The sequence below is a fragment of the Electrona antarctica genome, assembly GCF_951216825.1.
Source record: "Electrona antarctica genome assembly, chromosome: 20".
NCBI lineage: Eukaryota > Metazoa > Chordata > Actinopteri > Myctophiformes > Myctophidae > Electrona > Electrona antarctica.
In genome coordinates, this window is record NC_136801.1 from 21,570,974 (window position 1) to 21,598,923 (window position 27,950).

The 27,950-nt window shown below is 42.3% G+C and overlaps 1 protein-coding gene across 1 annotated transcript; it reads left to right on the plus strand.

Annotated features, from left to right (window-relative positions):
- Positions 1-7,818: 7,818 nt before the first annotated feature.
- LOC306913345 (uncharacterized protein) lies at positions 7,819-26,918 on the plus strand. The gene is made up of 4 exons (XM_079489937.1): positions 7,819-7,927; positions 19,236-19,343; positions 19,797-19,877; positions 21,218-26,918. Exon 4 carries the CDS (start codon positions 21,453-21,455, stop codon positions 25,752-25,754), a length of 4,302 nt encoding a protein of 1,433 aa, XP_079346063.1. The 5' UTR covers positions 7,819-7,927; positions 19,236-19,343; positions 19,797-19,877; positions 21,218-21,452; the 3' UTR covers positions 25,755-26,918.
- The last annotated feature ends 1,032 nt before the right edge of the window (positions 26,919-27,950 follow it).

Consider the following 27,950-nt stretch of genomic DNA (forward strand, 5'->3'; position numbering starts at 1 on the left):
TTTAATGTTTGTTTAGGACACATCAATATTTGTATGTGGCCAATATAAATACAATTTGTGACTGGTTTCGTTATACAACACACTGCTTTCATGTCTTGTAACATAGTGGCAGTGAATCTGCAATGAATGAAAGTGACTGCCACACGTGCAGGCTCCAAAAGTCAAAATGATGCTTCATTTCAACATTAACAGGCGCCTGTAGTATATTGATACCCTATATACACATAATACACTTAATATTATGTAGTCTATATCCCGTAGAACTCTAGACAGCCTGATGTTGAGACAAATAGGCCTGCTCTGATGTGATGTATAGGCAACATGTCGTTATACCAAGTCACAAATACACATACTGCAGAAACACCTGGATTGCATCCACATCACAATGTTATGGTATGCCATGTATTTCACATTGCATAGTAATGAGTTGTTGTTTAGATATAGGTTTACCTATGTCATGTTTAAAAGTAAGGCTATGTTCTTAAGACGTGGCATGTAGGGCCTTTTGATTTGGTGAAGCGCCAGGGCCTTGAGAGGGGTTGATCCGTCACTGGGTCAAATAGGTCATATGGTTCCTATGCTATGTTGGAAAGTTTATCAATGGAGGTGACTACCATCATAATATATTCTATTATCTTGAGACCTTCCTTAGTTACGTCCTTGGTTACGTATTGGTAATGGTCACACACACACACACACACACACACACACACACACACACACACACACACACACACACACACACTCACATGGTCACATGCATTTAGTGCATGTGAATAGACACCCCGTATATAAGCACCTCATTTTCCTCCGTACTTTGCTTCTCAGAGAACATTTTCCTGTTTAGTCATGATTTGGAATGCTTATTGATGTTCTGTAATAAACTCTAAATTAGAAAGAAAGGACACTGCCTGGACTGCCTCTTTTTTGTATAACCTGCCTGGTATATATATCCACCTATTATCAACACTCAATTTACTACACGCCCCTTACTTCACATGAGTCATTCCCATTGACAATGAATGGACAATTTTACGTCAGTGTCTGAGGAAATGTGTTGAGCAAATTATGTTACGTAATGATGGTGTACGATGATAAGAGCGCCCCTCACTTCACACAGGTGTGATTTTTACTTTATAATTGATAAGCTTAGGGGAATGTATGACTTTAGCTGAAGGACAAAATACATATAGGCCTACATATGCTGTTCTTGGACTACAACTCAGAATTCAACACGATAGCCCCAACCATGCTCGACTCAAAGCTCAGAGACTGCACCATCATGTAACAACGGAAAGCTCTACTAGGCCTACAAGAGGAGGGTAGTGCAGATGACCCAGCTCATCATGGGAGTGAGCTTCCCTTCCTCCAGGAATTATATGAGAAGCGGTGTGTAGTTAAAGCTCAGGATATTTTACCACTGGATTTGTTTCCACCTGGCTACCACCAGTTTCCACCTGGCTACCACCATTAGACTGTTGAACTAGGCCTGTGTGTGTGTGTGCGTGTGTGTGCGTGCGTGCGTGCGTGCGTGCGTGCGTGCGTGCGTGAGACCAGCTCATCTGGGTAACCGCTGGACAGAATATTATGTTGTGAATCTTTGCACACACCCTGTAAACCGAGGAAGAACTGCCACCAGAAATATTTCGAATTGGCCTCATGGTGCTCCCTGAGAAAATAAACAAGCTAAATTAACAAATAACGTTTATTTTTTAAGTTGAGTGCATGAGCCTATAAGCACCAGCTGAGATTCACTTTCCTTTACGACTGTTGCTGCTAGGGCGTTCCACATTTTTGTGGCATAGGAGCGAAATTACCACAGTGGTCAGAAGGGTAAAGAAAATTCCACATACTGTATAACTTGACAGACATACTTCCAATCGCTGTACATTCATGTTTAAGTAGTGTTAAGTGGTCTTTGGCATTTTGAAATCTTGAAAGTGAAATTGCCTGCAACAACAACTTTGAAACACAAGAGGGCAGTGTGTGTTGCAGAGTTCCTACAGTGCATAATGGTTACAGGAGTGTAGCCTACAGTATTTAGATTATTTTATCCCATTGTTCTAATGCGAGCGACAAGATTAAATTAGTCATTTTTTCCCCCAATATCACATAAGGAAATTGACAAGGGATGCATGATTCTCACTCTGTGTGTGTATTTGCTGTGTAGGCCTATATTAGTATTATATATTAGTATTAGTACATAAGTCAAACAGTTTACCAGCTCATTTTCAATGCATATTACTTGATTGATTGATTGAATACTTTTATTAACAGTTTGCAGATTGTGCAGAGGTTTACAAAGATTGCTAATAAAGGATGACACAAAATAGCCCTGGCTTGTTTCCATTGTGTTCCAGTCTGTCTCAATCGGTTGCTTGTTAAAGCTATGCAATACCATTTAGATTAATGTTCATATCAAGCAGTGGCTCTCAAAGTTGGGTCCGAGGAACCAGCCCAGGAGGCCCAGGATCCCTACTTGAGGGGGTTCCAGGGGGTGCCTCAGCAAAACAGCCCAAACACAACTTTGACCCTATTTTCGGCAATTTGAAAACAGCCTATCTACAAGCATTGTGAGCTTGTAGATCTGCAATTAGTTTGGATATTTTCTAAATATTATGAAAACATTTAAAATCTTTTCATATTTTTGAAACTTTTTTTTTAATGACAAATCTTGTACGAATCTTGCACAAATTACATTTCATTTGAGATATTCACCGCTGCTGTAAAGTAATGCTGGAATAAAGCCGGATCAATCACAGAGATAAGTCACTACTCACTACAGATGCAGCTGCTTCAGAAATGCCCTGGGGCCAAAACATCACTGAGCACCTGGAAGGGGTGTGATTGATTGATTGAAGTATGTATTAACAGTTTGCAGAATTACAGTACATTTCAAGCACAACTCAATACAAAAACTGTTAACAGTGAGTGGACGACCCAATAATAAAGCATTACACTTGTTCAATTCATCAAAACATTTAAAGACGTACAAATATACACTTCTATATAGTCAAAGAACAAAACAGGAATTCATCATGTAAAAAGGGAAAATAAACTAATATATAATAATATATATATAATATACAGTGAGGGGAAAAAGGGGTGGATGGGTGGGGGGGATTAGGGGGGGGGATTCAGATTTTAAGGGGGCCAGTTTCGAATTGCAGCCGTCTGTAGGTGCCCTTTGAGAGTGGTTTTGAAGGATTCAAGGGATTCGCATGTCTTAATGACTGTTGGTAGGGCATTCCACATTTTGGTGGCATAGGAGCGAAATGAATTTAGTCCCTTGTTTGTGCCGAATCTGGGTTGCACATGGTTTGTTGAACTCCCTCTGGTGTTGTGAGTGTGGACTTCGTTGACATTAAGGAAGTATTTGTGTGCTTTCAAGTTTCACCAACATCTAAATCTAGAGTATAATATTTAAGCCAAATGCATCATTCATTTAGTGAAGGCATTTTTGTTATTAACCAGCCACTGTATTGTGTTTGTTTCCTAGAATGTTTCATATAATTTTGTTAACCATTTTTGTTGTGATGTTTGTTTGCACAGCATAATCTTTTAAAGTTTAAATGTACAGAATTGGAAATAATTTTAAAACATGTTTTTGTACAATCTCCCATCATTCAGGAAAGGAAATAAGAACAGAGTGTGTCTTGAGTGTACAGGGTTTGATGAAGTCAGATCAACATATGGAATGTCATAACTTGTGTAAATGATATATTATGGTTTCATGTGCTTTATACTGGGTTGTTTTAGGTGTAATCTTGGTGGCATGTTGTGGCATGATGTCTTCAGAATTTGAAAACACTCAATGTTACATTAAAGCCTACCTTCATCATCCATGATCCTTGTCTAAACAAACTCTGCCCAGCTCTCTCCTTCCCAGACTTTCTCACAAAAGGGGAGAAAGTCATTACATCACTGGTCCTCAAACATTTTCATGTCAAGGACAAATTGAATGTAGGCTATTTGTCCACAGACTTATTTCTGAGTGCCTAAAGTGCATGGTAAAACAGATGTTTGTTAACTCACGTAATTGGCTGGGGACCCCCTCAATAATCTGAGTTCCCATACATTTTCGCTAGCTTCCGCATTACACCCTCAAGGACCCTTGCGAACCACTGTGTTACATAACAGATAACAACTACACTGTCCGGGGTCAACTCACTTTTGTAACTACATATCATGTGGTTTAGTTTCGGACGCGGCAATGGCCTGTGCGCGGGTATGTATGTGTGTGCGTGGAATTTACCGGATACGGTATGGGGGCTAGAGCAGATACGAGCACTGAACAGTAAATAGAATGTCTCTTTACTCTATTAACCTGTGTTTCTATTATAGAAAGGTTTCTTTCAGTGTTGCCATGTCTGCTTATTATAAGCGACATTGGGCTTCTTTTTCTGTGAAGTTGCTTGATTGCAAATGTTATTCAGTTTGTAGAATGGGTACATTTCAAAGAAAGTACAGGTCAATCTAGCTCTGGTGACCATATGGACCAGAGTAAAGTCCTACTATTTGTCACATACATTTCTGTATGTAAGATTTGTTCTCTGCATTTGACCCATCTCTTGGAGCGGTGAGCTGCAGCAGTGCCACACTCGGGAATCATGTGTAGTTGATCTAACCCCCAATCCAACCCTTGATGTGCCAAGTGCCAAGCAGGGATGGGCAGGGATGCCAAGCAGGGATGGGGTCCCATTTTTACAGTCTTTGGTATGACCTGGCCAGGGATCGAACCCTGACCGTCGTCCACAGTAACAGTTTTTGTATTGAGTTGTGCTTTCATGTGAAATGTACCCTTCTGAAAACTGTTAAATACTGATACTGATAAATACTTCAATCAATCAATCAATCAATCAATCAATCAATCAATCAATCAATCAATCAATCAATCAATCAATCAACCTCCCAGTTTCAAGGCGGACACTCTAACCACAAGGCCACTGAGCTGGTATGGTGTAGTTGTTTATTTGGGCTTGTTTCCCATTTAAACCAGTGATTCTCACACATTTTCATGTCAAGGACCCCCACATTAATGTATTTGTCCAATTAAAGGCTCATTCATAGTCTGGATTTACGGTGGTGAGGTGACCACCGCTCCGGTGGTGAGGTGACCACTGGAGCTGAAATAACGTTGAGCGGTGGTGAGTAAAAACAGAGAGAAGGGCTGGGGCGGTGGTGGTGGTTTGCTCTGCACCGCCGGCTCGTGACGTCATGTTGTAGTTCGGTCAGGTCACCTCACCACCGAAAATCCAGACTATGAATAACGCTTATGGAGCCTAGCTACATCTAAACATATTTGTGCCATACCAGATTTCTGTTGTTAAAATGTTTCAAAACATAGCACACTTGTCACTTTTTTCCCCCAAGATTTTGTTGTTGTTGAAAAAAGCAGATCTGCAAGCTCACACTGTGTGGTTTAATGTGCCTACTGTCACTTACGTCAATTATTTTGGGCGTGTTTACTTGTCTTAGACGGTTAGACCTGTCTGCTTATTTTTCTCACACAATCTGGCAACACCGAATCTGGTTTCTTGGCAGGTGGTCACATTCCACACACACACGCACACACACACAAACACACACACACACACACACGCACACACACACGCACACGCACACGCACACGCACACGCACGCACACACACACACGCGCGCACACACACGCGAACAACACTCTCATCACTGACAAGCTTGAGGTGGCCAACTACTTGAACATCTTCTTTACAAACATATCAACAACGCTGGTTAACAATCTGCCCTCCCACTTTAAAACCTTCTACAGAAACCTAGGTGTTTGTAAAGACGATTTTAAATTAGTTATGGTAACAACTGATGAGGTACTTAAGAAACTGAGTGCCCTCCAACCCCACAAGGCCACTGGCCATGACAATATTCCCTCCAAATTTCTCAGAGACTCAGCCATCTCTATAGCTCCAATCATCACCCACATAGTAAACCTCTCCATCAAACAGGGACAGGTCCCCCTAGATTTCAAACTGGCCAAAGTAACCCCCCTGCACAAGAAAGGGAGTAAATTAGACCCCGGCAACTACCGCCCTATTTCTATTCTAAGCTCCATCTCGAAAGTGATGGAAAAAATAGTCTATGAACAGGTTGAAAAGTATCTTGCCACTAATACATTATTGTACGAGTTCCAATCTGGCTTCAGAACATCCCACTCCACTGACACATGCCTTCTCTATTTGAGCGACCACATCAAACAAGAGGTGGACGCTGGCAAATACTGCGGCATGGTCATGCTGGACCTCCAAAAGGCTTTTGACACAGTGAACCACTCCATACTGGTTAACAAGCTAAAAGCAATTGGTTTCGATAGCACATCAGTGAGCTGGATGCAATCCTACCTGGAGGGGAGAGAACAGATGGTGGAAGTGAACGGAACACTGTCCCCCCCCCTCCCAGTGAGCTGTGGCGTTCCACAAGGAAGCATACTAGGGCCTCTACTGTTCCTAATATATGTTAACGACATGACTTCAGCTTGTGACTGCAACTTGTTCCTGTTCGCAGATGACTCGGCACTGCTGGTCTCGGACAGGGACAAACTGCAGTTTGAAAATGCCCTCAGCTCTGAACTCGGTAGAATCTGCACCTGGCTCGCTGATAACAAACTATCTTTACACCTGGGAAAAACTGAATCCATTCTCTTTGGATCTAATAGTAATCTCAGCAAGGCAAATGGCTTCTTGGTTAGAGTGGGTGACAATGTTATCACACGTAAAGATGAAATTACCTACCTAGGTTCCATCCTGGAGGCTAATCTTTCCGGTGATAAAATGGCCACCAACGTAATCAAAAAAGTCAACCAAAGAACAAGATTCCTTTACAGGATCACCTCACTGGTCGACAAAAACACCTTGAAGACCTTAACAGGAGCCCTTGTACAAGGCTTCTTTGACTATGCATGCACCTCCTGGTACCACAGCACCTCAAAGGCCCTTAAAACTAGGCTCCAGACCTCCCAAAACAAACTGGTCAGGCTCCTACTTGGCCTCACCCCCCGAACCCACCTCACCCCTGCCCACTTTGACAGACTGGCATGGCTTAGGGTCGGCGACAGAGTACAGCATCTTGCAATGGGTCTGGTCCACAAGATTCGATACTTCACCATGATACCCATGTACCTGTGTAGATACTTCCTTAATGTTAATGAAGTCCACACCCACAACACCAGAGGGAGTGCAACGAACCATGTTCAACCCAGATTCGGCACAAACAAGGGACTAAATTATTTTCGCTCCTATGCCACCAAAATGTGGAACGCCCTACCAACAGTCATTAAGACATGCGAATCCCTTGACTCCTTCAAAACCGCTCTCAAAGGGCACCTACGGATGGCTGCAATTCGAAACTGGCCCCCGTAAAATCTGAATCCCCCCCACCGCCCCCCCCCCCCCTTTTTCCCCTCAGTGTATATGTTTCTTTTCCCTTTTTACCTCCATTATGATGAATTCCTGTACTGTTCTTTGTCTATATAGAAGTGTCTATTTGTACGTCTCTAAATGTTTTGATGAATTGAACATGGTGGACCCTGTTGTAAACAAGTGTAATGCTTAATTGGGTCGTCCACTCACAGTTAACAGCCTTTGTATTGAGTTTGTGCTTGAAATGTACTGTAATTCTGCAAACTGTTAATACATTTTTCAATCAATCAATCAAACGCACACACACACACACACACGTGTGTCCCCTGACAACTAAGTAGCCAATCATAGCGTGTGCGTCCCCCCAGGCCATGGGATTATGAAAGATGTTCGTTGTCGTTTTCACCAGAGCCTGTTTTCACACTAGTGTGACGAACTTCACTTTGTAGTAAAGAAAGAAAGAGCAGACTTCACTGCTGCAGCAACCAGCCAGCCAACCAACCACCAACCACTACAACAACAACAACAACTGACACGAGGTGTGTTTGTTTATTGCATTAATTATTTGTGATTAATAGATCACTTTCCGTTGTTACTTTTTCTAAGTTCTACCGACTGTGGTGGTGTAGTGAGTCTTGTAACCACCAGCCCTCGGCCCAGGGACTCGGCCCTATTTTGGGCGAAAAGTATAGCACCTTTTCGGAACCCAGCCTTGGTTACCTTTTCTGTAGCTCTGGGCCATAGCTCTAATCGTCCCAAATACATAAATGGTAACCAAGGGTCCCGAAAGGGGCTAACGGTATACAGGCGAAAAGGTTCTCGAAAATTAGGCATATATACAGTAATACAGATATACTATAGTAGCCGATGCGTTGTGAGCAGCAGTGAGCTATAGATATTCGTCTTTTTTCTTTTTCCTTTTCATGTAATATAGTAAATATACTGTAGTATTTGGAATATTTATAATATAATAACGTTTTTTTGACAACATAATTGCCATTATCATGATCATTCATGGCTTATGTACAAGTGCGAGCGTGCGTGCGTGGTGCACGTCTCGTGCGTCACTGTCTGTCCCCATATGCTTTACCGCCACCGCAAGAGCAATGGATACAAATACAAAGTTTAGTAAAACATAAATAAATAACAACATAGTCATACATAACATCATTAAATTAACCTTCGTCTTAACATCATGGCATTTTGGGGGTTTTAAAGTAGGCCTTTTTTTCTTTCTTTTTTTTTAAAGCCAATGCCTTGCAACGTGTCTGTTAGGCTTTTATATTCACAGTCACATCATGATGGTGTAATTATGTGGTGTCTGCCTGGTCATAATAGTGTAATTATAATAATGGTGACTGGTGGTCATAGTGGCTATACTTAGCCTAGAATGGTGGATATAGGCTATTTGTTATCATATTGGTGTAATTAGCCTAATGTTTTAATGGTCACATCATCATGATCAAAGTGGTGAAAGGTTCACACAGGGAAAGTTATTATCAGGCAACTGGGGCAAGGTGTGGCAGAACAGACAAGTCTGACTTTGATAATGCAATGTTCTTTTCATAATTACAATGATGATGGTTTATTGAGGTTATAGTTCGAAAGGTTGTAAATATCTTTTTCGGGGATGTGTGTGTGTGTGTGTGTGTGTGTGTGTGTGTGTGTGTGTGTGTGTGTGTGTGTGTGTGTGTGTGTGTGTGTGTGTGTGTGTGTGTGTGTGTGTGATCCCAGTAACACGTTTGTATACTTTACTTTAGTATTTCCAATTTAATAATTTTACTTCTGATCCAAATATTGTAGGCTACTTTTACTCCACGTATTTGAAAACTAGTTTCTAGTTACTTGTAGATTGTTTTTTCTATTATTATTAGGAAACATACAGTAACCACTTCAGCCCTGTATACTGTACATTTTGGCCATTTGAAAATAGCTGATCTACAAGCTCACAATTCGATGCTTGTATATCGTCTATTTTCAAAAGATTTTTATTTGAAAACTTGTGAAATGGCACATTCTGCACAATAAGTACTTTCTATACTTTTGGTACTTTAAGCACATTTTGACACCAATAGCCTACTTTTGTACTTTTACTCAGGTACATTTTAAATTCCAGACTTTTACTTGTAATGGAGTATAATTATTTACACATCGTAGTATATTGATACTTTTACTTAAGTAAAACATTTGAGTACTTTTCCCACTACTGACTAAATAATCCACACCCCACAGAGCAGTTATTTCATTCTAGGCTTCTAGCCCATGCAGCCATGCAGGTACCACCCTTGTTATATAAGTATTAGCTGGGAGACATACGCTGTACTGTACACACCCATACAGTTGGGCACAGATAACACAGAATCTCTCTCTCTCTCTCTTACACAACAGTGCGTGCAGTGCACACGGTTCAATAATAGCCCAGAGGTAGAGTAGCCGGTAGAGCGGTTGGATGTGGCAGTTCGATCCCGGGCTCTACTGTCGAATGGTCCTTGTCTTCTTGAGCAAGACTCTGAACTCCTAATTTCTCCCGTGGTGTGCAGGTTGGTGCCTTGCATGGTCACAGATTGATTCCTCCATTTGGTTAAAGGGTCGCTTCACCCCTTTTGCAACCAGATCTTATTTTAATGATGTTTAGGACCCAAGAAACCCTTTCCTGGTGTTTTTACATTTTAGATATTTTAGTCATGGCGCCATGTTCATGACCAACATTTGTCAGGAAAATGTGGTCTCACTTCCTTCCTGGACTACAAGTCACACCTCAACACAGCCTACCCCCTCTCCACAAAGAGGGGCAGTGCACCAAAGCAATTATAGTCATTGTAGGAATTCAGCAATCCAGTCAAACCTTAGTCAAACACACAGACTTCATTCTTTTCCTGGCAATAGGGTGCAAATTTCAAATTGTGCTACAGTTATCTACTGCAAAAGTGCAAATACTATTAAGTGACTGCAGTTTCTTCCAGCGGTGAAATGTCCCTTAATAAAAGACGTGTGGATCAAAGAGTGATTTGTCTAATTTGAGGGTCATAGATTTAGACCGGTTAATTCATAAGATAAATAGCTGAGTTGAGGCATATATGCTGTAACTGTGCTGCAAACAGATATAGGGCACCTAACATCCCTACTAGACTTCCAGAGTAGGGCCGTCACAATTTCAGGGGAAGATTAGCCTAGTTTTTACACAAATTAATATTAGCTCTGCAATTTTGATACTCTTAATCATGATTATCTATTCCGTTTATTTTTCTATTAATCAAATTTACGAGAAGCACATTTTTACAAAATTCTACTAATTATATTTTTTATAATTGACTAAATCGCTAGTTAGAGCACCACGGGCTCCATCTTATGCCATGCTTCATCCTCAAATAATAAACATTTTCCGTGAATTACGCATTTAGGAGCTTACACTATGCGTAAACGTTATGTTGCGGCCCCACAACCCACTATTCATTTTGCCAACTCCTATATTTGCGGGTGGAGGTGTGTCTGTAGGCGTGTTGATGCGCTTTCCCTATATTTGCTATCTTATGCACACAGGTTTAGGACGGTGGAAAGTGCCTCTTCAAACCACCCATAATGCGAATTCTGTTTGATAAACGAACTCTGAGACAGTGAGACCTGAGTTGGAGCTGCCTCGGCTTGAGTCATGTTGCACAACATTCACAGCTCAGAGGTCTCGTTCTGTCTTAATTCTCCACAAATCTTTGTGATTGGAATGTTACTATAATCAGCAGTGTCAATTCCTTGTGCTTATTGTGTTTAATTGTCTAGTCAAAGAAGTTATTAGATTTGCACGAGTGAGGCTGTGTTGGAGCTACTGCACACAAAACAACACAGCCTCTGTATCAAATATAAATAGGCTATATTTCAAGGCAGCAACGTGTGTCGCTCTTCCATGGCCATGGGCCATAGTTTAACCCATTTTGGGCGGGAACCCCTTTTGGTGTTTTAAAAATTATGTTAATACTTTAGCTGTGCCGCGCTATGAACTTGTAGGTCTGCTATTTTTGAAAAATCATGAAAATGTGCCTGAAATCTTTGAATATATATTGTTACAGAGCGAGTTTTTAACTAAAATCTTTGCTACTGGGAGGGTCCCTAGAACAACATTATTTTCAGATGGGGGTCGGCAGCCAATGTCATATATTTGGGGTCCTTGACATGAATATGTTTGAGAACGACTGACATAGAAACATGGGTTTTTCAGAAAACTGTCAGGATTTAGGAACACGTTATTGTGCCTGGAACACGTTATTCCAAACAGTTCTTTCCCCTCCATCAGGGCACCCCGGCTGGCCAGGGGGAGGCAGTTTAGAGACCAAGATTACTGCATGTTTTTTGTGAGGGTACCTACCTACCCTAGGGGACACGGGGAGAATATGCAAACTCCACACAGAAAGGCCCTTTCACCAATCCCGCCTCGGGTATGGGCACTGATGACGCGGAGGAGAGAACAGACACAGTCCCCAGTGGGAATCAAACCCAGGACCTTCTAGCTGTGAGGCGACAGCACTACCGAATGTGCGGGCCCCCACCATGCTAGGTTCCTACCTACCCTAGGGGACACAGGGTAAAATGGGGACACAGTCCACACATAAAGGCCCTTTCGCCAACCCTGCAGCTAGGGTAAGAAAAAAAGCAAAGCATATTGAATATGTAAAGTCACTTCACTTGCCAACATCCTGTCACTCCTGTGAAATGTTCCAGACATACAGTCAGTTTAAGGTTATGCAATTGGCCTAAATAAATACCGTGACTTGGATAGACACTTGGATACCGCTTGGAGATGCAAGGTTTACATGGGGTGACTTACATTTTTACCCATAATATAGAGTGCAGATATGTTAAGTTCAAAATATTTTCTAGCCGGTGCTAGAGACAAATGAGTTTAAAGAACCCTTAAAATAATAACCCTAGTATTATTATTATTATTATTATTATTGTTATTGTTATTTTTTTCTATAAATATTAAACTAAAACTTAGTTTATTGTCTGTTGCCAATTAGGAATGTATAGGGCGGCTGTGGCTCAGAAGGTAGAGCAGGTTGTCCAATGATCCCTGGGTCGGCGGCTCGAATCCCGGCTCCTCCTGTCCACATGTCGAAGTGTCCTTGGGCAAGACACTGAACCCTACCCCCTTTCTGAAACCAGCTCCTCGCCACTCGCACTACACACTTGCCCTCGATATGCGCATTCACGCGAGGCTGCAGCATATTAATTAAGGGCGTGTTCGGAAATAGCGCACTGAGCGCACTGTGCAATGCAAACTAATAGGCGAGTGCGTTCCCGGTGCGCATTTCCGAACGCACCCTATGGCCCTTTCCAGTCCCTTGGCTCTCGGGAGGTTCCCTCTTCAGGAAGTGCCCCTTCCAGCTGAATCAAGTTCCCTTGGTTAGACACTTAATATGGCGCAGCATCGCATGAACGCGCATATCGAGGGCAAGTGTGTAGGGCGAGTGGCGAGGAGCTGGTTTCAGAAAGGGGGTATGTGTCGTCCTAAACCAAGCAGCCTTGAGTGGAAGTGGCTTATAAAGCCCTCAAGAGCGAGTCTGCCGATCTAGACTCGATTGCCTTGTGCAGCCCTGCTCTCTGTCCGCATGGAAACCGCGACCTACAAATGTAAGTAGCCTACCACCACAAGTAAATGATAAATAAACTGCTCCTAAACAATCTTCATCTGATGCAGAATAGACAACGCTCCAACTGATGTTCACAAGGGCTCTTTATTTATCCCACCATGAAAAACTATAAATGAAACCACACAAACAAAACAACTTTTAACACAATTATTTATAAACACCATATGACATGTCCTTTTTGACAGTCACGCTGTATTTCCTTTTAAACGTCCATATTAATGAAATCCACATGTCACACAAACATACACGATGCAATGCAATATAAGTATATAACTGTACAAACAAAATAACAGGTAACACAATTGCATGATGGTAACCATGGCAACGAATAGTGTCTGTTTCCTGTTTCTGCACAAGGAGGGAGTGTATTTCCAAACTGTTTCTTATACCAAAGATGGTTTATGTATGAAGATGGGCCAACTTCATTGGAGCCACTAGACGCGAAATGGTACACAAAGCGTCTCCTAAATATAGTAGGCGTGGTTTGCTTCTCCCCGACCTCCACCTGACAACAACACTGTTTCCACACTCAGTCTAGTAGGTGGCGGTAATGCACCATTTAGGTTTGCCAACCGCCATGAAACCCGATAGAAGAAGATGCATTATTAATACATAAATACATATTTGTACAGTATTTGAACAAAAATGAAAACAAAATGAAAACAAATAAACGAGGCCATTTTACATGCAAATGGCCCTCCTCCTCATTGGCCAGGCCTTTTCAAGGAATGAGGCAAATGAAAAAGTGTACTTTTGAAATAGGCCTTTCAGTTTCTCGAAGTCCTCCAACCATATATATGTATGTATTGTATTTATATACAATATAAATTCATGATTTGGATCTATCTTATTAAAAAGTCTCTCCCTAATATAGTTGTAGAATGGCATTTCATTTTCAATTTCCTTTAGATCACACAGACTACATAATCTATCCTCCTCAACCGTGCCTACATATCTGCCTGTCACAATATGCAGACCAAGTATGCCAGCTCTAATTTGGGCACATAAGGATAGTTTCTAATCGTTTTAAATATGTCCATTCATTTCACGTTATAATATTCACAGACTCCTCTCAAAGTCAAATCTTGCGAGAGTTTGTTGCTGGGATAAAGAAATGTCATTAACAAAGTAGATTTTCTCCTGATTTGTCTCGCTAAAAGAAGTCACTTTACTATGAATATCTTGTAAATATTGTGTGCCTTGTGATGATTGGGTCCAGTTCAGTGACCATGGAGTTAAGGAATGGTTCAGAAGCTCCCATTGGAAATGAATAGACTCCAACATTCTTCCTGTCTCCTAATAATGTTACCGGACACCTCACGCAGATACGGGAAGTAAAGCAAAGTTGGCCTCTCTTGCTAATTCTCCTTTGGCTTATACCCAGCACCCTAATCAAGGGAACTTGATTCAGCTGGAGGGGCACTGCCTGACGAGGGAACCTCCCGAGAGCACTTCAAGTCAAGGGACTGGTTTCAGAAAGGGCCCTACATTGCCTCCAATGAGTCGGTCGGTCTGAGCTTGCCACCATTGGTGTGTGAATGTGGGAAGTAAGGACGCTGGCGTTGACTATTTGCCGCTTCTCCCAATGTATGAATGAATGAACCATTGTGCTTTGAGCTCATGGAAAAGAGCTATAACAATGGAATTCATCATCAATATGGACACACTGTGTTGGTGGAGGCTGGCCTCAATCGGTGCCTTTCTTTCTTTCTTTCTTTCTTTCTTTCTTTCTGCACAATCCTCAAGAGTGCATTCTTTCTCACTTACTAGTTACGATGGTATTTCTGCCATAGTTTTCATACTGCAGTGCAGATACACTGTTGGCTCCGTTATCAGTGTTGTTTATGCAGGACTAATAATGTCCAGTCTTCTGCAAGCTCTGTGAATTTTGTTCTTTTTTGTTTCACAACCCATTAAGACCTGGAACGCATCTTTGTCACTTTAGCTTTTAACCACTTTTAACCATTATTTGATACTATTTTTCAATAGCTAAATTGAAAAATATCACATAAATAGCTATAATAAAAAAAATGTGTGCAAATCTTTGAATATTCTTTCACCTTCACAGTGAACATTTTAACTTAAATCTTTGCTTCTGGGAACCTATCTTCATATTGGTCCTCACTACTGTTCCTGATAAAATGCCACCATTTTTTCCTTTCGGTCTGTGAGGGCCGTGGGCAGTTCAGAAACCTGTCCACCAGTGACATCATCGATGGGGAATCGAAGCTAATAGAAACTGCAGGCTTTCTATTCCTGAAAAGTTGCAATGCAAAAATGGAAGCAGTCGTTCTCATGATGGTAAAAATCTAAATCTAAGTCTTGTTTAAAAAATATATATGCCTAACGATGATGTCACTGGTGGGTTTCAGGGACCAGGCCGGGGTTCACAGACCAAGTAGAAAAAGATTGGTATTTATACTATTTTTATCATGAACAACATTAGTGAGGACCAATTATATGAAGATAGGTTGATAAATGGTGAAGTGGTCCTTTAATGGGTTATTAGAGACCAGCTGTCACTGCCAAGGTAGGCCTAATATTATTTAGGTAAGCTGGTGTATGGAGTCACATTTCAGCTAGACCAGGGGTTCTCAACCTTTTTGGCTGTGGTGTATATGCTCCAAACACTGAAAGGCACAAATGCTGTCGCCATGTTTCTGCCACAAGGTCTCGCAACATACAAAACATGGAAACATTCTCAGCATACTGATTTCAGGCCTAGAACTGAAACAGGAATTCTATATATCTGGATTTCATCCTTTGCCATGTGTGTATGTACAGAAGCCGTGTCCAAGTCCAAGTGTAGAATTGGAGCTGTTAATCAGAAGCCTAGTTGTCTAAACATACATGACACGTTATAGGACAATTCCATGATGTACAGTGGAAGCCAGTGTAATACTTTCCTACACCTTTCTTCCACACGTACAGTTTCTGGGCCTCATATTATCCTGTGAACCTCGGGTGACAGTCCAATTTTCAGACGTACTGTATAGCACCGTGACCCTCTGCTCAACCAGCTATTTTCACTACTTCTTAGTTGTTTTTTCATGGAGTTTCTTAGATTTGTTTGTTTGTTTTTAATTTCATAAAATCATTCAAAACAAATATATATATATATATACTCGAATCGTGACCCATAAAAATTGGTCCGTGACCTACAAATGGGTCCCGACTCACTGTTTGGTAAACTGGTTGAGTTGAGTTGAGTTGAGGTTGAGTTCTGTGACTGTAATACAATGCATGTTTTAATTGCTACAGTGGTATATTTTCAGGCTCTTGCTACATAACGTCTTGATACCAGCTCCGCCAACTCCTCCATGACAGTCAGATTCATGAATAAATATTCCTAATTGAGCTTCACTAGTCATGTCATTACTTGAGCAGGCAGTACATTACATCATTTTGTCTTTAGCTAACGGTAAAACGTTGTTCCTTCCTTCTCCCTGCCTTGCGGCCTTCAGTGTAGCACACAGGGGTGAGATGACATAAGTGGGGCACACACACACACACACACACACACACACACACACACACACACACACACACAGACCTTTTTTTCTCTCTTTTTAAAAAAAGTTTCCTTTTTTAAGTTATTTATTTTGTTCTCTTTTTTTTATTTATTTTGTAAAGTTTTCTACTGTGTGTGTGTGTGTGTGTGTCAATCCAGAAAACACAATTACGGTAAATCGTTAATTGCAATTATTTGTGTGAGAATTAATCGTCAAATTTGTAACAGCCCTAGGTGTTACTGTTTACATATATAGCAGGTGCTGGGTTACCTTCCTTGGGGGGTATTTTATATCATTTTAATCGTTGATTAGTCACCTTTACAACGAGGTACAGCTTGTAAGTACCAGGCGTTCGTCTAATGGAGTTCGTCTAATAAGCAACACTGCTAAACTGTGGGTTGCTCCCCAATTTTTTTTGTTAAACTGGCAATTGGTGGGATTCAACCCTTGCTTTTAGTTGCTTAGTGGATTGGATGATTGCACTGTCCCACAGAAATCAGGAACACATATATGCCATTTTTACACTTTATTCATTTTACACTCAGTGTTCGGGAACTCGGTATAGCTTGTGGAAGATCCATAAGCAGCCACAACACTTGGCATGCCAGGGATGGTATCTCTCTCACATGCAAGACAGAACTTGTCATCATTGAAAGCAATCTCAATGCAGTGAGATATCGGGATTCTGGAGCCAGTGGCGATCCCAGGTCTTCAGAATCTGGGACTTAACACCATCCTCCAGGATGACAATGCTTGCCCCCACTGTGCAGATCATAACTGGATATGGACATTTTAATTATTATCACCACACTAGGTCGACAGTGTGTGTGTGTGTGTGTCTGTCTGTCTGTCTGTCTGTCTGTCTGTCTGTCTGTCTGTCTGTCTGTCTGTCTGTCTGTCTGTCTGTGTCTCTCTCTGTCTGTCTGTGTCTCTCTCTCTCTGTCTGTCTGTGTCTATGTCTGTCTGTCTGTCTGTCTGTCTGTCTGTCTGTCTGTCTGTCTGTCTGTCTGTCTGTCTGTCTGTCTGTCTGTCTGTCTGTCTGTCTGTCTGTCTCTCTGTCTGTCTCTCTGTCTGTCTGTCTGTGCGCAGCGAATCCCAGACACTGCTGGACTGATCGGCTTCAAGCTGTGCATGTCATGCACACTCCCAATAAGCCAAGGAAGACAATCCACCCCGATCATTGATAACCTTATCGACCGATAAACCTTTTAGTTGATAAGCACTTTTTTATCTGAGACTCTTAAATTCCCTCAATGTCTAACATAAAAATCTACCGTTTGGTTATATATACAGAATACAAAGGCATTATTATATTCCTTAATCAAATATTTATTTGACCATTTGAGATACAGGGCCAGACAATGGCCTCTTTGTATGAGGAATGAACTGAAATGAAAAAGTGCACTGTCTTGTCTGTCACATCACATGCAAAAGCAGAGACGTTTCTATGGCTGCCAAGGTGCGGGGGACATTTTTTTACCGGCCCACATGCATGCGTTCCTCGGGCACACGCGCACAGACAGCATTACATTCACAGAAAACCGCCCAATGATAGAACAGTATTTTCAAGTAATTGTTAACTGTTAAGTTTCATTGAAGAATTTCTTAATGGCGATTACTCAATGAACTATTAATAATATCCCTAGTTTTGGCCTATTGCTCTATTTTTGTCATTTATCATACCCCTCACTCAGGTGACCCAGCCGGGGTTGATCAAATCCCGACTTACGTTCCAGTAGCGAGGGTATAGCTACTGGGACGTAAGTCGGGATTTGATCAACCCCGGCTGGGTCGCCTGAGTGAGGGGTATGATGATGGTAGACCCGAAACCCCATTGACCTCGGGATACATCACTGAGGATACGTCCCAGGTGCATCAATGTGATGTATTTTTTTTTACAAAAAAACTAAAACTACCATAGTTTCTACACAGAGTTAAAATAGGCAAACAGGTTCCAACGTGCAGGCATGTGTGTTTACTTAATACTTATGTCTGTGCATACGAGGGAGTGTGTGGCGTGACTGCAGTGGTGGAAAAAAGTATTCACATTTTTTTGTGAAAGTTTACATTTTAGAAATACTTAATTACAAGTAGAAGTCTGGAATTCAAATTGTACTCTTTGTGCAGAATGTCTCATTTCATGTTTTCAAATGTATAATACTATTACTCTTTTGAAAATGGCAGATGCACAAGCTCACACGGCTATTTCAAATATATGCCGAAATGTGTATGGAGTTGACGTGGTCACTGTATGTTATGTAATAATAATAATACATCTACAAAGTAACTAGAAAGTAAAGTTTTCAAATAATTGTAGTGGAGTGAAAGTACAATATTTGCCTCTGAGGGGGCGCCCGCTGGCCAAGTGGTCGACCTTTGCTGCATGTCTCTCCCCTTCTCTCTCTCCCACTTTCCTGTTTCCTGTCTTCACTAATAACTATCAATAAAGGCAAAATGCCTTAGTTTTTTAAATTATTCTTTTGCCTCTGAGATGTAGTGGAGTAGAAGTAAAAGTACTGAAAATGTGACATACTCAAGTAAAGTACAAATACCTCAAAATTGTAAGTACAGTACTTAAGTAGAAGTACTTAGTTACTTTCCAGCACTGCGTGACTGGAAGACATTTCTGCTCCGCTGAGACATTTGTTGATGTTTGATCTGACATCTCTTTGGATGCATGTGTTGTTTATTAGGAGAGAGAGAGAGAGAGAGAGAGAGAGAGAGAGCAGCACACTCCAGAGGGAACAGTCATGGAGATGAAACCTCAAATGCAGTCAACGGCCAAGAGAGGCTATACACAGGTGACGCACAGGCACATTTTAACCATTTATTTATTTCCACACAAAGGAGATGCATACAAGGACACAAATATTATATAGCTGCAGTAGAGTTACATTTACAAAATCATGGCATGTGTTTTCAAGGTGCAATAGTGTCACTCAGTACTCTATATGGGTACAAGTAACAGTGTCTCCGCCATATATGATGGCTGCCAATTATCACAGAGACACAGCAATACTTTGCCAGCCTTTTTGCCTCTTTTGTTTGGGCATCCCAAGTTGTTGGAACCCTCTAACACGCACGCACGCACGCACGCACGCACGCACGCACGCGCGCACGCGCACACACGCACACACACACACACAGCTTTTTAATCCTATAATTGTTGAATTGCTGGTTCTCTTCAGCTCTTGTTATCATATTCCCGTGATGACCAAAAGCACCTTTATCCTCTGTTCTCATTCTGTGTCTAGAGCTGAGTTTGGAGGGCAGCTAGGAGACCTGCTGGGAGCCTCAAGTTCCTCAAGCCACAGCCCACCGCCGTGACAACACGGGTAAGCAAGGAAATGGGGATAGGTCATTCATGGAAATACATATAAAAACAAAATAATTCTTTGGTGCTCGGGTGGCCCAGTGGTAAAGTTCCTGCCCAGCACCACGGAGGTGCTATTTCTTGATGAATAACAGGCCAACAGTGTAGGATATAATAGGATATATATATATAATAGACGGAGGAACTTCAGCAGGGTACATACAAAATCCTGCTAAATATTGCTGTCTAATACAATATTGAAATTGTAGATTTCATTGCGGTTAATCACAATATTCAGCAGTCTGTTATTTCTTCTTGTTAACAGAAAACTGAATAACAGACAGACAGTGTAGGAACTAGCCTATAGACGATGATACAATAAGGACAGAACAGTAGGAGGAATGTTGTCTGTCCTGTTAGACAGCATTGCTGTGAAAAATACTTAGTACCTGCTGCCTCTAATGTTTCTTCCGAAAACATTACAGTTACAGGAAGCAGTCTACACTGTAGGCGTTGGCCTGTGAAACGAGAACAAGAACAAAAGATAGTGTCATGTTCCTCCCCGTGGCATTATTAAATCATAATGTGCCATTATCATCTCGGCGTACAGTTAATCCTTTGGTGTCTATTTTACACGAAAACACTGAGCTGTTCTAATAGAATTAAAAGTAAAGAAAGAAGGCAATGTACACACACAGTATGATATTGTCCTGGGCTTTTATTAGCCGTTATTCAAACAAACAAGGGTTTTCCTGGGAAAGGCTTCATCAGGTTCCTGGGAGAAATGTTTGTTTGCAAAGAGGCTAATAAAACACGTGACAGGACATCATTATATTTCGTGCGCACATGACTTCACTGTGTGTGTGTACTGTGCGTGTGTGCGTGCGTGCGTGCGTGCGTTCGTTCGTGTGCACGTTCGTGTGCACGTGTGTGTGTGTGTGTGCATGCACAATGCAGCACGCACAGTGGCCAATTTCTTTCTAGAATCACATAAATAATCATTAGACTAATAACAAAAATAAACGGCGTGGGTTTTTAATTGTTTGCAGGAAAGGTTTGTGTGTTTGTTGGGTCAGGTGTCTCCCTTAGAAAACGTTTAGGAAGTAACCTGTTTGTCAAGAGCCGACGCTATTCAAGGACTTGCAATTATCGTGGGAACGTCAGATCTAGCAATGCTTAAAAGCTCAGAAGCCACACACTGACTAACACACTCTACAAAACCGTAGTACAATGTAATGACGAATGTAAGATTAGCAAACTGTTCTAATAATAGAAGGCACATTTTCTTCAGGCGTCAGTGGTTATCAATATACACAAAGTCTAGCATCAGGCCACCTCTAGTAATGCTTCCTCTTTTTACAGGTGAACGGACAGACACAGCTTTTGGAAAGGTACAAAGAAGAACAAGAACGAGCACCCATGTTGATCTGCAGTGGCCAAGATGCCGTCCTTTACCCCCTTCAAATATATCATCATTATAATGTTTCCTAAACACAACACCGAGGGACTGGCTTATGTAAGCTCAAAGGATAGGACCAGATAAACAGCGGTTGAGACCACAGATTAGTGTGTGGAACTGTTGGACCCTTCTGTGTAAATGTCCTCTACTATGGTGTCAGTTATTTCCCCACACTGGGGCGGACGTCTCAGACGGAATAAGAGGGGCCTGGCGACCTCCGCAAATTCACAGGAAGCAACAGGGGACCCCGTCTCTCCAGCAAACACTGTACACGAACAATTACTGAGATTCCAGACCACATACCGCGGGGAGACGGGGTCAATGGACGGATCCCAAGCTCATGAGAGATCACCGTCTTTGGGAAACAGGGGAAACGCTCTAGGCTGGTCTAGCAAGAGTGGTCCTCCAAGCTTGAATATGGATTATTCCACTAGGAGGCCAGTGATTCAGCCTCTCTATGTAGGCTTAGGTGAGTTGGACAACAGAGACATAAAAGGAAGTGATTCCAACGCTGAAGGCTCAACTCCTCTGTCTTTTACCGGCTTACATACACATGGGAGAATGTCACAGGCCAGTTGTCAAGGAGAATTATCACCTGCGAGATCCACACCAACAACTACTGGCGTGCCCCTCTCTTTAAGAAGACTTAACTACAATTGGAGGAACTCTAGCCAAGCTGCAGAGTTGTCTCCAGCTTCTTCAAAAAACAATGAGCGAGAGAGCTCAAAGTTCCTTCCTTATTCATTGTTAACTTCTGATAGTAGGACAACTGAAAGCGGCACCATCATTTCACAACACTCCTCCCATCACAGCGGAACACATGCACCTAACGCTGCCCTCTCCTCCGCCTCACCCAACAGTGAACACTCGCAGGGCTCGTGCATTTCCCATAATGCTCAGGCGTCAACGGCCTACCCAGCCCCTTCCTTCCCCAGAAAACAGACATCTATAACTAGTGGGCTAGCGGATCTAGAGAGAGAAAAGGAGTGCAAAACTGCAGAAACGACTAACCCTGTTGTTTCTGAGACCTCTGTCTCACATCGACTTTCTCAATATGAGCGTTATGCTTTCCTGAAAAGCCAGGCGCTCCCCAGAGGGACCACGCTGAGGTCGACGTCCTGGTGGAAGCGTGTAACCCAGGAAGGCAGTCGTTCTTCTAGGCTCTGCGACACAGCCAGCGAAACGAGCGCGCCCTCTGTCACAACTGCTGGCAAGAGCGATGACCGTTCCAAAAGATTTGGCCGGCAAATTCCTGAGAACTTAGACGACAACAACAATAACAGAACTGAATTAGTTTACCAAGATAATCTTAACATAGCTTCTAAGGCACAAAGAAATGCTAACACTATGACACAAGTCAATGTACACGATACAGCTGCTCATGACCCAGACTGGTCTTGTAACAGACCTACAAATGGCTCAAATTTGAATAACAAGGAACGACAAAAGACGCATAGTTTGCCAGGTGTTTCATTAGGTTCTAAAATCAGCAGTTTTAGGGCCTATCATAACCTGTGCCCCCTCTCATTGGATAGCAGCAAGTTCACAGACCAAGTTTTCGACAGTCATGATAAATATCCTTTGTCTAACAGTAGCCAGAACACATCAAAGAAAGATAATAACACCCAATCCTCTCCACCTACGTCCTCTAACAAACCACAGTCGCTGTCTCCTCATAACAGAGTTGCTTCTGTATCACAAGCCACTACTCCACACAGTCCACTAGCTCCTACATCCACGGTCCCAGCCGCCTCTCTGCCGCAATCCATTTCCCTTTTCCCCAAGCCAAACTATAGCACTGTATCCTCCAGTCATGCCAACATAACATCCTCCAGCGTAACCACTACCCCTTCCACTGCACTTTCCGACTGTCCCGCCTCCAAGGTCCAACCACCCGACCCCTCCCCGCTTTCCACTCCCGTTTTTACCACTCGCCCCGCCAGCATCACAGTCTTGTATGGCGGCCACACTTCTTTAACATCTCCCAGTGTCGACTCCAACCATTCCCCAAAAAACAGCTGCCACCCCCAGGAAGGGAAGACGTTCACCAGCCGGCTCATCTTTTCGCCTGAGAAAACAGGCCCTCAGGTGGAGGGGAGGAAGGTGATACGAGTAACATGGCAGGACTCTGTGGATTCACGACACTTTGAGGCCAACAAGGTGCAGGATTCAGAGGCTCCGGCCGTCACACCGATGTTCCCATCCAGGCCTCCGCGAAGCCCAAGCGCTCCCTTCTCGCTCCTGAGACAGAGGCAGCTTTCTTTACCTGTTTCTTTACCTGACTCTGTTGGTCAAGTACCCAGGAGAGGAGGAGATGTAGACTGCCCGTCACAGTACTCAGTTGACCATGGAGGAAGGAGTGCAATCCAGAGTCATTCCGCTGACCTCTCTCCTGACTCTAAATATCATCATTGCCTGTCATACTCTGCATCATCGACAGGGACAGAAGCTAGGAACATATCAGTCCTCCGGAAGACTTCCCCGCCCCCGAAGCCACAAACTACCATTCCCTTACATCCTGACACAAACAGAACTTCACCCATTTCTGAACTCACTTCATCGTCCAGTGACTCACCCCAAATCCTTTCCCTCCCTTTCCAGAATGAGACTGGCATTCTGCGGGAGAGGTTAAAGGTTGTTGGAGCAGGAACGGATCAATTGAACAACAACGATGGCAAACTAGATAGTGGAAATTCCTACAAGCCTGTTATCAGTACGAAGCCACACCTGCTACTAGGGGCTGATAAGGCACACAACTTTCCCTCAACGTGTGTTAATGCGGTCGACAAAGTGTCTTGCATGATTTCCAACAATGATATTACAACTGCTGTTGATTATGCCACACCCAAACGTTTGACACCACACATGTCAAACGCACAGGTTGCTGAGGAGACCGAGGTCTCTACACAGACCAGTGAGGTCATTGGACACCGACAGAGCTGCGGTGGTGAGAGCTGCTCAACAGAGAATCGGCAGCCACCCACGCTGGGGGCTAATCCGAAAGACAGTGACAGCATGACAGATGTTTTATGTCAAAACAATTCTCTGTTAGAGACGAGTAGAAGTGAAAGCCCAAAGAAAGGCTTTTTCAAAGGGAAGAAAAGAGATAATGTTACCAGCACACATAAAGCCACGCCGGGACCCAATCCAGTGTCAAAGTTTCAACTTGACAAAACGAGGCCAGAGTCAGAGAGAGGCCAGAAGGGAAGTAATAAAATGGACCAGGTCCTGAGCAGACTGAGGCAGACATTTCGCACAAGACGCTTTGAAGATGACCTGCTCACTTCATGGCGAGCAAAGCGAGCCTCCCCGACACACTCTGATAGCTCTTCAAGCAACGGTGAGGTCAGCCCCATGGCTGCCATGGGGGATGATGTGTTAAAGGAGGACACAGAGAGGGAAAAGAACATTGAGACAGAAATTAGATACATTTTCTTAAAAAAGAGCCCTATGTTAAATCCTGTTCAGATTAAAGATGTTTTTACTCAGAAACAGAAACAGTCTGATTCTGAAACGACGAAGGAATTTGTTCATAGAGACTTCAGTGCTCCTTGGCAGCAGCAGCCCTGGAACCCTGGCCGATCTGCCACATTGCCCACTCGGGCCAGGATGTCCTCGGCCAGCTCTGGGAGCCCCTACTCTCCCATCTCCTCTCTTTCCTCCCTCTCCCCCTTTACCCCTTCTGACGATACAGATGACAGTGTCTTCTACAGCCCCAGCCTCAGGAAAAAGTCAGTCTCTGGCTTTAAGCTGGGAGGGGAGTATGGCTCAGTGACTCCCGGAAGGGGCAGAGCATCCACCGGCACCTCAAGTGAAGGTCTGCATCATCAGAACTTGGATCGCTGCGCCTCCTACTCTTCCTGTGCAGACTTAAAGTATGGCATCTTGGCCGGTAGGTCCGTTTCCGTGAGTTCTGTGCTCTCCAGCCGACCCTCGGGACCTGGACGCATTTCCACTGGACCCACAGCAGGCGACTGTCGCATGTCGTCTGTCCCCAGCGAGCCGGGACAGATGCGATCGAGATCGCTTCCTCGATGCTTTGCCAGATCCTTGTCCAACTGGAGCCCAGAAGGCGCAGTTCCTACACCTCTAAATACTCCAAACACAAAGCCACGTGCCCTCTGGAGTGCTGGGAATGTGACCACTCCTCCCTTTGCATGGGATACAGGGGGTTCCCTGACGGAATCTCCATCCCCTCCCTGGTCACCAACCACCAGGCGGATGTCCATGCCTGCTAGCCCTTCTAGCCCGTCCTCGCCTACTTCTCCGATAATCCCACAGGACATTGAATCCATCAGAAGCCACTTGCCCTCTAAGGGATTTATCTCTTGCCTGACATCCTTCGAGGAATCATCGGACAGCAACTCATCAGATTCAACCACTGATGATGAATATTACTTGGAACCAGAAGACGTGGAGGAAAAGGAAACAGAATTGTAACAGAGCAAAGGAACGCCAAAACAATTAAGTTGGTAAAGCAACAGTTGAGAACTCAACATGAGAAATGTCGCCGTTTGAACCAACTCTGAAGCCCAATTTATGCTATGCTGGAAGAAGAAAAAGTGAGAGAATATATTATGTCATAACAGAAAATATGTGTCAACTGACATTGACACTTTTCTTCCCCACTTGAAAATGATGTCATTTTTGTGCAGCAACAACACAGAATACTTTTTTGCCAAAGCATAAATTAGGCTTGAGTCTAGAGCTGTAGAAAAGTAATCCGTTGGAAAAGTGAATTAATTACTGAATGAGGTGCTTCACGGCTTTCTTGTATCTCTGTACTGTCTAAACAAGTAGAAAAGGCTACTCCAGCAAAGCAATGAAGTGATTCAGATGTGCTTTTCTACATAGAAAGTAGACATATACTGTAATAGAAGGTAGACTGGCAGGATTTGATCCAGAGACAGTTAAATGTGTAGTTAATTTACTTGCAACAGTTAATCAAACTAATCAATTTAATCAATCATATTGTATTTTTTGTTTAAGAAATATACAGTAGCAAAACAATAGCAAAGATAGACAGTCTACAACACAGTGCGAACTTGTAGATTGGCTATTCTTACTATTTTTAGGTGGTAATTGGTAAATGGTTAACCTGACTAATCAACGTAGTCGCTTATTACATTAATTAATTTCACCTTCATGAATATACGGTCATTGAATGAAAATGTCTATCCTCCTTAATGCAACAGAAATATGTATAAGCTGGAGAAGCAGAGAATGATAAGGTGGGTTGATCACCTACATGTTTGAATATTACACATCAAAATGTTGCAATTATTTCTAAATACATAAAACTGTGGTACCATTATGGGTACAAATGGTATGTATTTTACAGTGTGTATGTGTGATAGCACATGGTGGAGAGATGTAGTGCATTGAGTTACTGAGGGAGAATTTTAAGTGTCATAATTTATCAATGATTAAGCAGTTAAGGATATAGGTTCATTGACTCAGCACAATGGTGGTGTAATCATAAAAAAAGCACGGACACATTACCGTTTTAGCATAATGTTTTCACAATGGCGTGCATGTTTTCACACTAAATTATAGATTTTAACTAAATGTAAATATTTGGAGAGTTTGCGTATTGTTTTTTCAACTCACGTCACTTGATCAAAGCACTGTAAATACAATAAAAATAAAGCTGCTTCATCTTCACACAATGTGTAGGGTTTTATTGGTAGGCTATCTTTATTAACTCCTTGTGATAATTCAAATGTTTTCTATTTCTAAGTCATTGGAACATCTATGGCATAAGTCCTGGCCCCTTCGTACAAGTTCTGTGATGCATATTATCATTGTAATAATTTAACACAATTTAACAAACATTCACATGTGGTTACATGTTGAGCTTAGAGTATATACTATATAGTGTCTGTATAGGCCTACTGTAACACTTATCTGTAGATACCCCTATAGTAGCCCCAGTCTACTGTATTGTATGTCAATACATTATTATAGGCCACAATTTACCATTTTGCAAACTGGTCTGTCATTCACAGTCTTCTACTGTACTCTAGTGGCAGTATGGTGAATCTTCATCTTCAAGGATCTTCATGGCTGAGGATGTTCTTCCCATCAACACTGCTTTTTTAAATGAACCATTACTGTTCAAAGTCAAACATTAATCATCACAAATAAGTTAAAAGTCCAGCTTGCTAACAGTTATCCTGTCTGATCCAGCACACTATAATTACTGAGCTGTTGTGCTAATTAAGAGATACACCTGTGGTCGACTTGTTTGGGAAATTATAGGCTTACAGAACAAAGAATGTTTGTTTTTGCCATATTGTTGAAGAGTCTGAGCAATTATGTTTTAGTTTATTTTATGCCAGTGTTAATTTTTAGTTGGCTAAGACTAGATAGTTTAAGACTTTAAGTAGCCTAGGCAGGCCTAAAGTTCAATGGATTGTTCAAAGACTGAGCTTAAATCAGAATTTGCTACAAAAAGTAACACTAAGACTAAGTTGCTAAAATACTTTTAGTCTTATTAGAATTAGGTTTATTCTAAGTGGGGAACAAAGAACCTTTTTTGCATGGTGGGGAACATAGGACCTGGGGGACATAGGTACGCTCCCAAAATCAGTTGTCTTCACTTTATAATTTCACAATTCATTTAAATGGCTTGGT